At 41.4% G+C, this 17,464-nt stretch overlaps 1 protein-coding gene across 1 annotated transcript in view; it reads right to left on the bottom strand.

Moving 5' to 3' along the window:
* The window catches only part of cfap299 (cilia and flagella associated protein 299), a 65,282-nt gene that overhangs the window by 3,437 nt on the left and 44,381 nt on the right, over positions 1-17,464 (bottom strand). Inside the window, exons 4-5 of the mRNA XM_018682338.2 lie at positions 12,388-12,530; positions 1,325-1,454 (exon numbers count right to left, since the gene is read on the bottom strand). Coding sequence (XP_018537854.2) covers positions 1,325-1,454; positions 12,388-12,530 — 273 coding nt within the window. The remainder of the gene's footprint in view (positions 1-1,324; positions 1,455-12,387; positions 12,531-17,464) is intronic.

A 17,464-nucleotide genomic window follows, 5' to 3' on the forward strand; every position in this document is an offset into this window, starting at 1 on the left:
ACTCAATTTACACTTTTACCTCAAACACACTTGTGGGTGTCCTAATAAGTGAGGCGGTCTTCCTCTGCAAGTTCAAAAGAGCATCAATAAAAATAGACCCATAAAAAAATGACTTCATAGACACATTAAGAGAAAATGGGAATCGCTGGGTGAACTAAATGATAAGCATCTATTTTTACGGAAACCAAAGTGTGTCATTAACACTCTGTTCTTCAGGAGAATCTTTTTGCTTAGATTGAATCAGGCCACTGTCATAACTAAAATATGACAACCCCTCCAACCCCCAACCCTCTTTTTTGGCTGGGGCAGAAGAAGTGGTCATGGTATGACAAAGGCAGAAAAACAAACAAACCACCCAAAATGAGTTGATGTGAGTCTTGATTTTGGAAGGTTCCCCTGCGGATCTGTGGCCACATGAGCAGCTAGTGAGCTCATGGTGGGTTAAAAGCCGGATGGTTCTGTGCTGCTCCATGCCGAGCCAATGTGGGCTGAGCTGAGCTGAGCTGGGTTCTGGGCACAGGGGTGGTTTGCTGTGTCTGGCTTCCTATGCCTTCTCTTGTGTTTTTAATAGACAGCCTGGTCGGGGCGGTGCTCGACCGCAGCTAGAACACTGTGCTGCCATTTTGGCGATTGGCCTCAAAAACGCAGTCCCCACAGCTCTGTCGGCAATTTCAAAATAGTTCAGCCCCACCAACTACTTCCCTACCCCCCAGCAAAGAGGGAAACTGGAGAGAAAAAAACAGCGTCTGTCAGTCGTTATTCTTCCAGGGCCCCTGTCGGACTGTGAGTGTGGAGGAAGCACCTGTCTCGACCCCTTGATCCTCCATTCTTTGTGCAGGTGGAAAGCAAATATCTTTCCCTCCCACTGATTTCTCTCTCTCTCTCTCTCTGCCTCTCTCTGCATGAGCTTCTCTTACAGTGTAGGCGCCCTCTGAAAAATTACTCTCTGATATCTGGGGTTAATTAAGACTCTCAAAAAACTGGGTGATTAGTAGAGCGAGAGGTGAAAAATAACTGTTAAAGAGTTTCAGCATTCTTGTATTCGATGGTTAGATAGTGGGAGAAGGACCATTAAGCAAACAGGATGTTGTGAGTTCATGGCAAGTTAGTCACCTGAGCCACAAGAACAAAATTAGTTTTTAAAGTTGACCCTGGTTGCAGCAAAACAGGATTTAAAAAGAGGTTTTTTGCCCTATAGCCTTTCTGTTTTCCTGGGACATTTTTACAGCTGTGCAACAGGTGACCTGATCTAATTAGCAGGACCATTTGTCTCCCTCGGGCTTAAAAACAAAGTTGGACAACAACAACACCAAAAAAAACCTACCAAAGGGTCCACATTCAGGATCTTTTTGTCCCTCTTATTCTTAAAGAGAAGGCCGTTAGGGTCGTCGTAAATCACCTCAAAGTTGGGGCTCGAGTTGGACGTGGACACCTGTGTCTTCCAGTTGTAGTAGCTGTAGAGAAAAGTAGACAGTAATTATTTAGAGGACAGGTGAAGCCATATTTGACGTTTTAAGGTGCTTTATAACAGTGAGGGGATGACGCATTTGGGATTACATTTAGCAGTTAGAACTACTGGAAACTACTCAGTCGTTTTGTGTTGCACTCTCTGTATTTCTCAGCCATTTGGTTTGGTTTATTTTTGCTTTTTTCAGGCCCACACACACATTGCTTAAGAGAGACACAATTGAAACCCATGTATTTCAATGAAAGGATGCAACCCGTAGAATTCAGGCAGCGTGGGGGAGTGCTGCGGCGTGGTTACATTTTTTGCTGTCAAATAAAAACTCTTGAAAGTAGGTCAGCTTTAGATGAGATGCCATGTGAACCAAGGAAACCGATCTGTAGTGTGACCGACTTCTGTCTTTCCTCTTGCACCTAGAGTCCTCAGAGCTCCTTAGGTTTTACTGTCTATACAGGGAATTAAATACACAAAGATGTAAGTTGAATGAAATAAACAATAACCTCACTTTTAGATGTTTGTGGCTGATGTGCTCCAAAAACCCTGCGAGTCAAAGCACTTAACTGTGCCTGAATTAAAATCAAAAAGCATAAAGAGTTTTGTTTTAGTTTGGACTGTGATTGGCGAGTCGTATCACAGCAGCACAACACAGAATGAAAAGACAGGTGTGGTTCTATTTTCCAGTCGTAAGCAGATTTCAACTCAGACCTGATGGTCCGCAGTGTGTCTCACCTCCAGATGTCTGCACATAGTATAACAGTGGCTAGAAATGTTTTGAATGTAACGTTCTTTAGGTAAAAAAGGTAAAATCATGGAAATGACTGATGCCCTGTGCATGTGGTTTGTACTACCTGACCATATGTCATTCTGTTTTTTCTTTTTGGAACATTTTCCTTTACAATCTCCCACAGCAGGAGGTTTTAAAACAACACATGAGCACCACACTGAGGTCATGACTTAGCATGTTTCACGGAGGAAAGAAAACTTCACGGATTACAGAGCGTTACACAGCCATCGTTATCATATCAATATTCGACAGCAGGCTGTAAAAGACCTTTGCAGAAAAAGAAGGAGAGCAACCTGCAGAGTAAAGTATCTAAGAGAGGGAGAAGGTACGAGTCTGTTTCCAATTTGATCTTGAGGGCGCCGTGTTGGAGTTCGCCAAGCCAGGCATTAAAGTAAAGCTGTGGCTAATAAGCAATTGAAACCAAAGAAAGGGTTGAATTCCAAAATAAATGGCCGATTAATTTACAGCATCCGATTGGATCCTGCTCTGCTTTTAGGTTCTCAGTTATTTTTGACACAGCAGAGCCACAGTGTGCAAGTTTGTGACAGAGTCAAAGGGACAAAAATGTTCAGGCACTCAGAATATATTACTGCATTTCAATTTGAGGATCTGATTTATTAACATTTTACTTTGATCTTGCAATTAGATTTTGTTTATCTCTGTCAAGTCACTGATCAAATACAGATTCCTTCAGCGGTTTAGGCAGCTGTTCGATGAAAAAAAAAAAGAGAAAAGATCCATATCAATTTGACATTCCCTCACCATAAAACTGGCAGATCTTCTCCTTGTGTTGATGTGAATTACAATGAGGCTGCTTAGGAATTGAAAACATCTCATTACGGTGGTGTTGAATAGTGCATTGTTCCTGTGTTAAGGTTGGATTCAGCACAACCTTTCAGCTGAGAGGAGCCAGGCATGGAAATGAGAAAACCAAAGACACAAGGCTCAAAATTGGTTTAACTTGGTTAAAAAATGCAAAATCAATATTAAATAAGGCGCCAGATTCAGCTTTAGTGTCCCGTCTGTTTTCAATTCATCCGATTTATTTGAAACATCTTTATGTATTAAACCACTTCTTCTTTGAATTAGACAAATTGTTATTGTTATTTTATTGTTCTGAAACATGATATACCTCTATGAAGCACTGTGACACCTTGTTTTGAAAAGTGTTAACAAAAAAGATTTTTTTGTTACACCATGACATGTTTGAAGTCTTTACATGATTTAAATTTAGGAGAAGTTCTAAGAAAAAAAGGCCCACTGAGGTTTCTTAACATGCAAACTGACAGAAGTCAATAAAAACTCAATAACACAACTGCAATAACAGATGATGTTGCAATAGTGAGTGATAAGTGATAAATAGCCCTTGTGTCTTATGGAGCTGTGCCGCCCAGGCAACAGAGTCCATTTTCAGTGGATCTCATTAATAACTGTTCACATCACCAGAAACACAACTCCACATGTCGCACTCTGAGGCACTGAGGGTTGCTTAAGAGAGCCTCAGCTATTCCCCAGCAGCAGTTTGTGGTCCAAGAACAAAGTTGGACCTCAGGGAGGGAGCTCAGTGTAAATTTGGGAAGAGGTACGCTGTGCTGGGGGGTTGAGTGGGCTGAAGCTGCAGCAACAAGTTGTAAATATGGGACCATAACATAATGGAGTGGTGCCAGCATGCTGCAGGTTATATGTCACTTGCTGTGATGCTTTATTGGAGCCAACACATGATGAACAGCATGTATAAAGAATTAATGACTCACACCGTGGCACAAAAAACATCTCAAAATTTACATTTACATTGAGAGACCTCTGCAGTCTCTGCAATATTTTGGCTGGTGTCAAGATGTTTTCTGGATCTGTTTCAGAGGTAATCTCCAGTGGCACATAAAACTTATTTGCAAATAGCCATTTGCATTTGGGCCATTAAAATATTTTCTGCCTGCAACATATTAAGCAGGAATCCTACAAATTATAAGCAAACGTATCGTTCAGGCAATATAAAAACTTACCCATGTGGCTTTTCCAAAACCCACAGACCCCTACTATGCAATTTTAGGAAATATAAATACATACTTTTTGCAGAATGGCCTATTTTTGAAGAGCTATGAAAAGGGCCAGGTAGTCCCGCCAATAACGAGAGTGACTGACTTTACTGCTGGTATCCTGGCCGCATGGTCTTCCTGGATTGGTCACTTGTCAAATTCTCAAAGACAGTTATTCAGAATAAGGGGAAAGGATTCATCTCCATGTGAGCCTCCGGAGGCTCACACCAAGACTGAGTATCTTAACACAGATCCAGATCCACCTCCTGGGAGACAAATTCAGTCCGTCTGTAGACCACATTTCAAAACAAATTCTGAGCAAAGTGCTGAACAGAGACATTGACAATATAATTACATAATAAAAATGACACTGCTAAACAAATAAAAAGAAATGTAATGATAAAAAAATATGATGACATAGTCTGAACTACATAAAACAACACAGACACTCAGTCAAAATGAAGTGTCACTTGTCAGGACCAACTCTGACTTGAGACCTGAATTAGACTTGTTTTGAATTACTTGAAACTTGCCATGGACTTGTCTCCACTGACCTGAGATGTGACTGGACTCAGCTGGACTCAACTGACTTATCATGAGACTTGACTTACTGTAGACTTATCTTGAATTATTTGAAACTTGCCTAGGACTTCTTCGAGAAAGTTAGGCATGGTTTTAGAACAGTGTTAGAAGTTTGTTCTCTACTTGTAGCCTCCACTAATTTCTTATACTACTATAAAATACAATGAATTTTTGAACATGTGACACTGGACACCATCTGATGTCTCAGATATCTCAACCACCTCCTGCCAGCTTTCGGAGTAATCTTCCTCCCCAGGAAACACGTGCACTGGATGCCTCTGAAAAACTGTACAAACTGTGTGGGGAAATACACTGATGCATAAAATTATAAGGTATGATAGGACGAGAGGTCTGGCATTTTTTTTTTCAAGTTGCCAACAGAGCTGAGTAAAGCAGGTTGAGAATAGACTGCTGCAATGCCCCAATTATGAAATACAAATTGAGGTTTTTCCTTTAAAACTCGGAGGAAAATTATATTGTCTGAGACTTGCTTTCAGACATATGCATACTTCTTCTCTTTGTAAATTAGATCTGACAGTGTTTCAGCGACTATTTATACCGAAATGCCATACAACAATTAACATTTTTTTGGTCAACCACTTTTATTCCATGGTGAACCGCTTACTTTTGCTAGAGAAACGGGACAGATGTGAGATATTTTAACACTGAACATGAAAAAGACTGACGGAAAGTGTAAAAAAAAAAAAAAAATTCTGAAGCAATGCCGAGAATTTCGTTCATACGTTACTTGGATGTGTTTATTGGACCCACCTCCCTCACTGTCCCATATGAACTGTCACCAGGGCAACTAACTGCACGGTCGGTGCACATTTGGTCACAAAGAAAGCTCCTGCAGCTGGATGGCACCACACCCAGACACATGGACCAGTAAAAGTGTGAGAACCTGGATTTGGTGGAAACAATGACGGTGCTCCAGCACCGGTTCCTGGTTCCCTATGCATTTACCATGGCTGTTTGACACGTGCACCGTGTCCTTTCACTTTCCACAGTTACCGTGCTTAGCTCTATTGTTATCTCCAGGCGGTCATTTTCCAGGGTAATGTCAACAGTCTCATTATAGGGCTCAGAGGAGCTGGACTCTCTGCGCTGGATGATATATATCATAAAAGAGCAAATACCTAGCATGTGTATTCGTTCAGCTGGGGGTTTTTTTCTGTAGCGGCTGAAGAATACAAGTCCAGTAACTGTTCCTGAGGTTAATGTTTCCAGTGTAAATCACAGAAGGCCTCGTCTGTGTTGAGAGGCAGAGTGCAATGGGTTGAATTTACTGTTAAGCCTTGTGGGGGTGTCATGGGTCTGATTCAACGACAAATCACAGATGGGCCGTGTCCAGTTGACAACCCCATTAACAAACCCATATCCAACCACCCACCTACACACACCTTTAATTTATTTTCCTGTTATTTTTGGTTTCATCTGGGAATTTGTTAATATTAAAATATGAGGGAAGTGAACCCGTCTTATGGGTGAAAACTGGGGACTTCTGTGCCCTTGATTTAATGTTCACTGTAAACATTCTTTTACTCAACAGGCTCACAATTATGATGAATTTGTCTCTTAACTTTTGATTTCAGGAGGTATTTTCTGCGCTGTAATGTATATATATCAATAAAATAATGTAATGTGTATCAGTCTGCTGTTGAATTGGTTAAATCGGGCAGAAACATTCTCTGGTTCCAGCCTCTTGAATCAGTTTAAATAGAAACTCTGGGTTTGAGACTACTGGCCAAACAAATCACAATACTGCCTCTAACTAACTTAACTTTTCATAGACTAAAAAAGACAGAACAGACATTTTTCTTTTGGTGAAAATGGGCGCAAACTGAGCACAATGACTCAAGCTCAAAAAACGGATGGTTAAGTTAAATATTGTATTGTTTTATTTCTATGTTAACAATCTGAAAATACAACATATACTCACAGCAATGTGACTATATGTAACACGTATTTCATGTTGTTTTAGTCCTCCATCAGAGCTACACACTCACACACTCACACAGGCCAGAGCCATTGCATAATGCAGTGACACAACTGGGTGTTATCCCGTATTCCATTTGACTGGAGCTCAAGAGGCTAATAGCGCCTTAACTGAGAGAGGTTAGGGGTCAACCTGTGTTTGTTAAAAGAGTCCCAAAAACTACAGGCGACCTGCCCAATATCTTCACTCATATTCAAAGAATGCTCACTAATGACAACCTATCAGTCCGGTATGATAACACAATGACGATGAAGATTTATGGCCACACATAAGAGTTTATGTCAAGTCCTGTTAGATCTTAATTTCATGGCCAACGTGGACAGAAGAGCCTATCAAACTTGGCAGGAGGTCTCAGAGGTGGAACACTGAGTTAATCTATCACACAGTCCAAACAGTATCAGCACTGAGAACAAACAGTCCGACTGGATTTAACCCCGAGCATCCAGCTAATAAAGTATGTGCACGCCATGTGTGAAGATCAACACACATGACAAGGAATGCTCCGGCTTACCAGCAAATATTTATCAAGCTGGCAAACTCTGCCGCAACAGAATATCCCACCAACCCCCATTAAAGCTCGGACACAATGCTTCAGGCAGAGCCGCCAAATCACCATCAGAGCTGGAACAGTTTCTCTTTTGTATTAAAAGTTAATAAAATAGGACAGCAGTGCAAATATTTTCACAGCAGAAAATGAAGCCAGACACACAGGTGCATTGCAGAGGCCGAGCGTGGAGGCAATATGGTTTTGGCTTCGGAGGAGGCATGCGCTGTGTTTGCAGCCGAGCAGATCCTTCGAGTTCAGTGTTTCAGTCTGTCGCCAAACACACGCAGGGTAGAGTGAGAGCGCAGGAGGGCTTTATATGATCCAGCTTTTCAAAAAGCTGTTTGAATCATAAAAGATTCATTGAACAGTAAAGGCATGGCATTGCTTACTTCGGATAAAAACCTGTGTATTTGTATTGTGCAGTTAAAAGGATACAGGAAATAAATCTACCGCAACTATAAAAACCTACTTGTGAACTTTTTCCAGAACGAGACTCAAACAGTTTAGATACAGTAACATGGTTCCAGCTTTTATGTAAAACACACTGTAACAATTTAAAGAGGAAAAGAATCAATTAGGAGTGCCATATATGTGAGATGTTGCTCCGGCCTCTTAAAAGTCTTTACTAAACACAGGGACTGAAGAGAGGAAGAGATACAGAGAGGAAGGAGGGGAACAGCCAGAGTGCATAAACAGATGGTCACTTTGCTGGGGAACATTAAATAGACATCAGAGATGCTGTAGGCACATCTGGAGTGGCAGGAAGCTGGGTACACGGAGCTGCAGATCTGTGGGATAATTAGATGAGGGTCAGGACTTTAGTGTGTGTGTGTGTCTGCATCGGAAGCTCACAGTAAAAAGTAGTGGAGACAAAAATGGAATGATTTAGCCTTTAAACACATGATCTTGTATATTTTTTAAGAGTTTTTTTCCGCCTGCGTGTGCAGCACAAGTGTCAGATTTTGCGTAAATTTACTTCACTCAGAGTTTGCCCTGAAGTTACTGGAACTAACACAGACCTGTTTCACATGTGTATCTGAAACTTACTGTCTTTCAGAGGCAGCTACACAGTAACTACAGTCATTCATATTCAGATTTTATTCATACTATTACCAATACTTCTTCTATTATTGTGTGGGTTTGTGTTATTAACTGTTTCTTAGATGTCAACTCTCTACAGATGCAAAAAAGGAAAATTCTGAACTTGATTTTTGATGGCTCTGACGCATGATTTTTTAACTTTAACCAGGTTTCCCAGGAGGTCAGAGGCTCACAACATATGCCTTTACAAATGATGTTTATACGACCCACCCACCCACCCAGTGTGCCTGCTAAAATAAATCAAGCCCGGCATTCAACTTGATTTTTGCTCCTTGCTGCTCCTATAGAGCTGGAGCAAATGTAAAGATCGTGGAGGTGACTGAGAATGTAAAAGTAAAAACAGAGAAACGTATTGGTGACTGTGTGAGATTCAACCTGACTAACATCTCTTCTTGGAGTTTGTTTGTACGGCAGATAACCAAACACAAAGGTCCACTGATGAAAAAAGTCAGTATTTAGAAAGAAGCTGTAGTTCCTATCTTTGTAACTGAGGAAAAATATAAATAAACTGCATTTTGATCCTTTGTACATGGTCTTCATTGTGCTGTTAAAAGATTTGAACCGAATTAGGAATTAAGCGAGTCTGTCGAGGAAGAAAACCTCTATGCATTTTAGTCTTTCCAGTTTGTGTGTGTTCATACACAAAGTTGTAAAGTAAAAAATTTGTTTTCCACATATGCTTTACATTTTGTGCAATCGATATTTTCTCCAAACACCTACAACCAATTCATTTTTCTTCTTCTTCTTGTCTTTAAAATTCATATATTTTGCTCCAGGGAGATACTCTGCTACTGCTCTTTTTTTTTTTTTTCCCTGAGACATTGCAGACTGTGTACGTGAACCTATCCACCCTTCCTTGCTGGAGGTGGGAGGTGGAGGCCAGAGCTGGCGCTGGTGTCGCTGCGCTGTGTTCTTTGTGGCTGGGGAGGAGGAGGAGGGACAGGATTCAGAGTCCTGCGGTGGGAGGTTTAGTGCACTGAGTGGGCAGCAGCTCCAGCATCTGCTCCCTCTTAGCGGCAACCACACTGGGTGTTATTGTTCCCGACAGAGATGAAAAAAAAAAAAAAAAAAACGGGGGGAGGGAGGGGAGGAGGATGACATGGGGGGGGAGAAACGGGGAGAGGTAGCAAAGCACACAAGGATAGAAAAGTTGAAAACAAAGAGAGAGATGTGTAAATCTGATGAAGTACAGTTATAGCGAGTGAAAAAAAAGACAGAGGAGGGGAGTGTGAAGTCAGATGTCAGACGGAGGGAGGGCAGGGAGACCTGCCGAGGGGGGAAGCCTCATAAAAGCATCATTAGGGAGTAGGCTGTACCTCCAGGCATGCTCGCCCAATGACTCACACCTACAGCTTGTTAGGGCTTCCACTCAGAGAGGAGGCCGAGTTCAAGGCCACGAGCGGGGTTGTGTGTCAGGACACATGGTGAGAAATGGATAAATAAAACAACAAAGCTTCGCATGTCTGACACTTTGTTTTCAAAGAAAGGGAAAACCACTTCCAAAAATAAAATGCAGTCGTTCCTGTTGTCTTTTAACTGCTTCCTGTAAACCACATATATCGCACTTCGAGTATTAACATATAAACTGGGCGTATAAAACTGGAAATCTCTGTGATTTATTAAAGGACTAACATGCATATTGTGATTATACAACTTAAGAACTCTGTGATATGTTTCATGAAATTGTATATGATGTCAAAGCAAAGCTGTGAGTGGATGCAGTCTGGAATTTGCCTGAGGCGACGTGAGTTAAGATGAATCACATTCGCACAAGTTAAAAATGTTTCTGCTTTAGGAAAAAAAAAGCACTTTTCTGAGGACTTTATGACTCCAATTAATGAATGTACTTATTCAAGAGTAGATTCTGGCTCATCTGAGACACACACACAGGCTGGCACATAAAGTATGCAATAGCTAACATCTGTATGTTACTATGTTGGACTATGTGCTCCATCTGGAGACTTGTTTAACAAAAATAACATACAGGGATGAGCCATTCATGAACTGGAACAGTAGTTTGACCAAAACAAAACAAAAACAATCACTCAAAGACTTCTTATTAGCTTTCTCTGGAGCTTACAAATTCATCCTACTGTCTTCATCACTAGATGGTGTTTCCACAGTTGTCATGGAGAATTACACAAACTCTGCTGATGAGGATAAGATGCAGCCGACAGCCCTGAAAAAATCTATTAAGTGAAGAATGACTTTTTTGGGAGGCAAACCCTAAGAACATAACCTCAGTCTTACTTGTTGCGAGCCACTGAGACAGTCTGTACGTGGATCGACAGTTACACCACTTATTTAGGAGTGAAAACAAAGCTGAAAATTAGAAATGTTTGGCCAGAATCTCAGTTAAAATACCCATTTGGTTTTCTCCACTTGGTTCAGCCTTGACCTAACTGTACTGTAGCTGCACTTGGAAAGCAGTTTTACAATGCTATGAAAAATGATAATGGTTATTTCAGGTATTCTCTCTATCTTATGCATCTATATTCACTTCCAAATGCTTAGACAATATGATCAAACTGGGAATTTATTTATAAGCTCTGCGACTGTAATGTTCACCCCTCTGTTGCGATGTGCACCTTCTGATGAAGCCATGTTGTCAGATTTCACATGTTAAGTTGGTAAGCACCATAAAAGTTCAAGTTATACAAGAAGTAACTGAAAAAATGCATCATTTTCCTTCACTATGTGTCCACATTAAGACACTGGAGACCATGTTCTGTCCAGTGTCACTGGGGTTACACAGGCCACATGCCATTTGGCTGAACTCTGAACAAAACCATGTAGTACACACACTCATTCTCACCCCTGTCCAGTTGTGTTTGTCCTCATGGGATTTCTCGCACGTATCTGAAATGTTGGTAATATGTTACTATGCACGACTATGTGGAATGTGGGGATGGTTTTGGCTCCGGTAATTTGCTGACAGCTCTCTATGTACACAGCTCTCCTCATAGACAATGAATTATAAAGATGTTACCTGCCTCACTGAGGGATACAAACTCAGATTTTAGCTTACACCTGTGAGGTCAGCAGTTCGTTTGTGGCTTGTGCTGGAACTGTGCGATTGGCGCTGATACAGATGGTTGTTCAATGTAAAGAACATGATGTATCCTGACTAAATATCCCAGATTTAAGTGTTTCTTCATACCATTAAATAGTCCAGTGAGAACTATACATCTTCATATTTGATGATTCTCCAAAATGTGCATGAAGATGAATAAAACTATGGTTTATACAAATACATTTAAGAAGCTGGAACCAGTACATGTTTGGCATTTTTGTTTAAAACAAATTTAAATTAATAAAGGATCAATCAGTGGATATAGTTTCAGCTCTACACCTTCCTTTGGAACTTAATGATGTGTTAAATAAGTCTGTTACATGAAACGTTAAATTAAACAGACACATTATCAGCGCCTCTAAAAGCAATTAGCCGATCTACTAATCTATCAATGTCTCTAATCTTGAGGCCACAGAATTTATTACATTTATCTGCGATGACAAATTTACTGCACATTAAAGGAAGATCAAAATCTCATGGTAAAAGCCGGCTTTAATCCTGACTCTAATCATGTCTGTCTTGTCCAGACAAGTTCAGCACTTTGGCAGCTCGACTCAGCCTTACTTTAGCAGTGCATGTTTATTCCACATCCACGCTGAGGCCACGGCGGCTGGTGCTGTACATACTTGCTATACTGGCCCTTTGCACAGCTCCTTCCAAGCCTATACTGGTCTCTCACGTCAACCTGAATCTTTAATCCTGGATAATAAGATTTCCTTACCCTTCAAATCTTGTCAAATCCCACTCAAGTCAAGGCCTCCCCAACCAACATGGACATGTTACAATGGAAGGAGACTTACCATAAATCCGAGCGTCCTGGCATGAGCCTCTTCTTTCCGCTGAAATATGGTTCAAAATCTTGGGTCTTGAGTCTGTGGGCGTAGTCTATATAGCCAGACACTTCCTGTCCAAGAGTATTATGATCCCTTATGAAAATGACCGACTGTAAAAAGAGAGAAAAAGAAGGAAACCCTCTGTGTAAATAATCATGGCCATCAAACCTCTCCTGAGTAAAAGCCAGGAAGGCCAATGTCACTTGTTAAAAGTGGACAGATAGACGGGATCTGTTACAAATCCTCCCACTTTGAAATACAAAGGCTCATGTTATACTTTGAACCAGATTCAGAACAGAAACGACTCCAACTTATGTCGTCCTGCGATGGCCCGAGCTCACCGAGGTGGGCCGTCTACAGAATATCCTGCTCAGATAAGTGCGTGGGACTCGAACTGAATCCTTCGACTTACAGTAACTAGAGTCGCAGATCCGTTCCAACACACCTACGGTTGGGGCGAGAATGTAGCTTGAAATGTGGAGTCCTGAGTTAAAACTTAATACTGTAAGCTGTGTGGATAGTTAAGGGACTTTCTGGTAAAGTGGAAGGGAGGGGAATCACAGTCAAGCAGAGACAAAACAGGTCCTATAGATGCATCTAATTTTAGAGCATCCCTGACAGTTTTAGAAGTCCCTCAACAAAACACCTATTGCAAGTGTGTCCATCCTGTAGAGGGATCCCTCCTGATTTCCTTGACATTTCCCCCTTTTTTCCATCGTTGGTTTTGCTTGTAAAGTTTTTGAAGGTCTAAGGATAGAGGCGGTCGTGTACTGTGCAGATTGTTAAGTCCTTTATTTCAATAAATAAAAATGTTCTTAGTTTTTTGTTTGTTTTAGTGAACTCCATTAAACACAGGCGTACTGACTTGGCTTCCTCTTTTCAAGAAAAACCAGTAAAATGACGAATGAATGAATGGTGCCTCGATGTTTAAGGTCTCTGAATGTACACAAACAGGAGAGGCATAAACTAATTTAAGACAGATCCTGTCTAAAAGGCAACAAATCCTCCAACCTTAGCAACCATGTAGGGTACGGCAACAGAATGGGACCCTACCTTGACTTTTAGACCCTTTCTGACTTAATATGAAGCAAATAGACCTGTGAGGGAACTTAACTGGTGACAAGAAAGAGTGAAGAGCTGAACATTGACTGTAAAGAATTATTAAGTGCATTAGAGGTGCAGTCTTTCCATTTTTCAGTTTATTAGCAAAACATAAAAGTGAATACCTGTTGAGTTTAGTACATGAAAGCAACAGCCCAAAATCACAGCTCAAGATCAGAGCTCGAGTTCTTCAGAGAGAAAAACCACCCTGAATGTGAGGGCGACGCTTTACAGTCCAAATACTGATTTCTGATTAGAAAGAACAAAAAAAAAAAGGTGCAATGCAAACAAAACAAATAAATCTAAAGACAGTTTCCCAGCAGCTCATCAGAGACCAGGTCTTTGAAGTGAGCTCAAACCAGACACAAGCTGGAAAAAAAAACAGGATGACAAATGCTTTTGTCACCTGATTCAGACAAAGCAAATGAAAGGCAAGTTGTCCAAATCCCCTCGGGTGACAGGAGAACATGAAATGATCTTTTCATGTTGATTTGATGGTTTAGATAACGCGCGATGACAATGGATGGGAAGAACTCCAAACCGAGAACACACTCAGGTGTGAAGAGGTTGTTTTGTCTGCCTTCACAAAGATAAAGAAGCAGCTTTTCTTTCTTTCTTTTTTCCTGCCTTGAAAAAGGAGGACTCTTTTTCTTTTTGTGCCCGACTTGTCTTGTTTACTCTGAGCATGAATGAGTCCCACTTGTCAGCCTACAGTAACACAGAAAGAGGATCCAAGCAGAATACCTCAGCTAGTGATATCACATTTGTATAACTGTCAGGACACGGGCCATCTGTGGATGCCTTTACTAAAAAGGCGTGAGATAACTAGCACTCCAGAGCTGAGAAGAAAAGAGGGCTCCTTTCTCTCTGTCTCTCAAACGTTTAAAACAGATGCTATCAGGTTCACAGCTGGCTGGAGGCCTGGGCTAGATACCCTATCTACTGGCTTCTGTCCTCCTGCAGCCAGCCTTGAAAAGACATCATCAGGTGGACCCAGCAAAAGAGGCCAGTAACATTTGCTTAGTGGCGATTAAATTGGACAAATCGATAAGGTCAGTCCACCAGATGAGCCAATACCTGTTTCACACTGTACAAGTTAAATATTTTAATTGATACAGTCTTTGGTCCTGGGCTGTTTTTAAGTTTTGAAGTTAAAAAAAAGTATATGAAGATAAAACAGAGGCTTCAGCTTTTAGTATCATTATCTAAAAGAGATCTGAGATCTGGGAAAACAGCAACACTGCTAAACAGTTTAGACAACAGTTTAACCACATTATATAAACCATGTCACCTAAATTACAACCAAAGTGAGTGCACCAGGCAGTAATCCCTCACTGCACAGGAGAACAGTGTGTGTGTAAAACTACCTCAAGTTGATTTGTAAACTAATCAACTATAAAAACTGTTTGGGTAATCATTTTACTGTAACCTTTCCTTTGAGTGTGCCTGACCCTTTTTTCTTCAATTGTGGTACATGTACCACAATAAATAAATAAATCCAGAATGAAAATCACACGTCATAATATATAATATCATATTGCCTAAGCCTAGTACAAAGTTATTATCAATAAATAAGGACAAAATTAACAACCAGATCCCAACAATTTTCAGATGCCCAGGGATTTTTGTAATTTAAATTACAAAAAGCACACTGCTGAAAACTGCTGTAGAAAAATACACGTATAACTTTGGTTTTACTAACTGGCCTCTGACAGGTAAGCCAAAGTTCATTTCACTCTCAGGGAAGCGGAGGAGCAGAACGATGGCGTCAGACTCGGTTATTTTTCTGCAAACAAGCAACACAAGTTTCCAGCTTTGGTGTTGGAGGGAGCCCGGGGACCTCCACCTTACACCATGGAAAACAAGTGGAAGCCTTACGTCACCTGCCAGCAATTACCAAGAACAGGTGCTGTGACCTCACAGGGCAGCGAGCGAGAGGCCCCGCTTTATAGCAAACATCAGTCTGGTTAGTGCCTGAGAAGCTGAGCGCTGCACAGGTCCCAGGTAGAGATTCTGCCCCTTTGTGATACTCAATATTCAGTTTGCTCCTCTTTTTATGTGTACACAGTTGAAATTTCAGCTGCCTGGAAGCAAAACACCACTGACCTTAAGATGAAGGTTACATAAACCCTTAAAGAACAGTAGACCGGGAGTTTCCTTTAAATCTTCGATCCATGCAGTTAATAAACACGACAAAGCACCTCAAATCCTCATGGGTACCCCACCCTCAAAAAACCCCACTACCAACATGTTTATATGCTCAGAAACAAACAGTGAAACTTGAACAGTGTTGACAATTGTAATTATTGAGGTCTGTGAAAACCGTGGAGGGATCCCCTGCCTGTTGACAATAAGTAAAACCCACACAGATGTGAATTAGTCCACAAACCTTCGGCTAATCTTTCAAAGGCCCACGGCTAAAAGAGAGGGATTTACAAATTCAAGTCAAACAGAAGCTGACAGCAGGCTGACATGTACTGTGCCCCTCCATTGTGCTTTGACAATGTCCTACAGGTGAGGACACAATGGCTGGACCACCTGACATCCTGTGGCATGAGGAGTGTGAGTCTGAATGCGTGTGCGACACAGAGAGCTAACTAGAGCCAGCTACCAGGAGTGGACACTGAACCTCTTATCAAAATCTGGGCGTCAAATCAGATATTTAATCTTATTTATTCATACCCCAATATTTAGACTACTTTAAGCTGAGCTTCAGAAACTTCATCTTATGTTTTCTTTTTTCAAAAAGTACTGACTGATCTTTTTGCTTAAACAATCTAGCAAATAAAAAAAAATATTTACATTTAAGAGGCTGGAACCAGTGTTTTCAGCTTCATATATGACAGCACAGATCCCTCATAAATCAAATCCAATCAGATAAATACGCCTGTGTACAGCTCTGACTGCTTGTACTTTAACTACCCCTCATGCACACACACTGACACCACCAACCTGTCTGACGGCCCCCATTGCCCCCTCTTCCCCCTCCATCCTCCAGCCCACCTCTGCCCACGCCAACCCCCCTCCCCAGTCCCTGGGAACAATCCTGCAGTGTCAGGGAGCTGTGCAGGTGTCTTGCGGTGTCAGCTGCCACACTGTTTATTATTGGTGGGCTGTGCTTTAGGAGGAATCCCAGGCCATCACTAACAACTGTGTAAATTTGTTGGGGTAAGGAAAACATGGCCTGTACTACAGGAATGTTTTTAGGTGGGAGCCCTTTTTCTGGCAGGCTTTACCCTTGTCCCCTTTCTGGATATTCCTTGATGAGTGTGTGTGTGTGTGTGTTTTTCAGGGGCTCGGGAGTAAGATGAGGAGGGGTCACCGCTTATTTGATTTGAATGTGACTTCACACAGCCGGTTTGTGTAATAGATGCGACGGTAGAAACCATATGTGCTGAGGTGTGCTGCATCCGTGGGCATCTACCCGAATTACACTTCCTGTGGGATACGTGATCCAGAGCCAGAGCTCACTCTCTGAAGAGGCTGTAGGCAACGAACCAGGGCATCAAAGTCACCAACCTACATTAGCCAGCGCTAACTCTGACTTTGTGTTCTTGTGTAATATTTACAAAACATAGAGTAGAATAATGAGAGCTCAGCAGGCTGCACCTGCAGTTGTAGCAGCAGGTTTTTAAGAGTTTATCTCGCAAGATATTCTTTTGCGAGATCTCAAGAAACTTTTACAGGATCTCGAGAAACTTTTGCAAGATCTCAAGAAAGTTTCACAAGATCAAAAGTGCATCTTTTTTTTCCCCCTCCATGTCTCCTCCCAGGCTCCGTAAGAATTCCTTCCAGCTAAATTCAGTTTATGTCAGAGCTTTTAAGTAATGAGCTACTCAGATACCACACACACACATGCCTGTTGTATGGACTCAGTCTTTGTGAAATGTGTTGGAGTGTGTCTTCTCGATACAAGAGCAGGGTTGTGAGCTGTTTGTACAGT

This window comes from Lates calcarifer, linkage group LG13 (genome assembly GCF_001640805.2).
Source record: "Lates calcarifer isolate ASB-BC8 linkage group LG13, TLL_Latcal_v3, whole genome shotgun sequence".
NCBI classification, from domain to species: domain Eukaryota; kingdom Metazoa; phylum Chordata; class Actinopteri; family Centropomidae; genus Lates; species Lates calcarifer.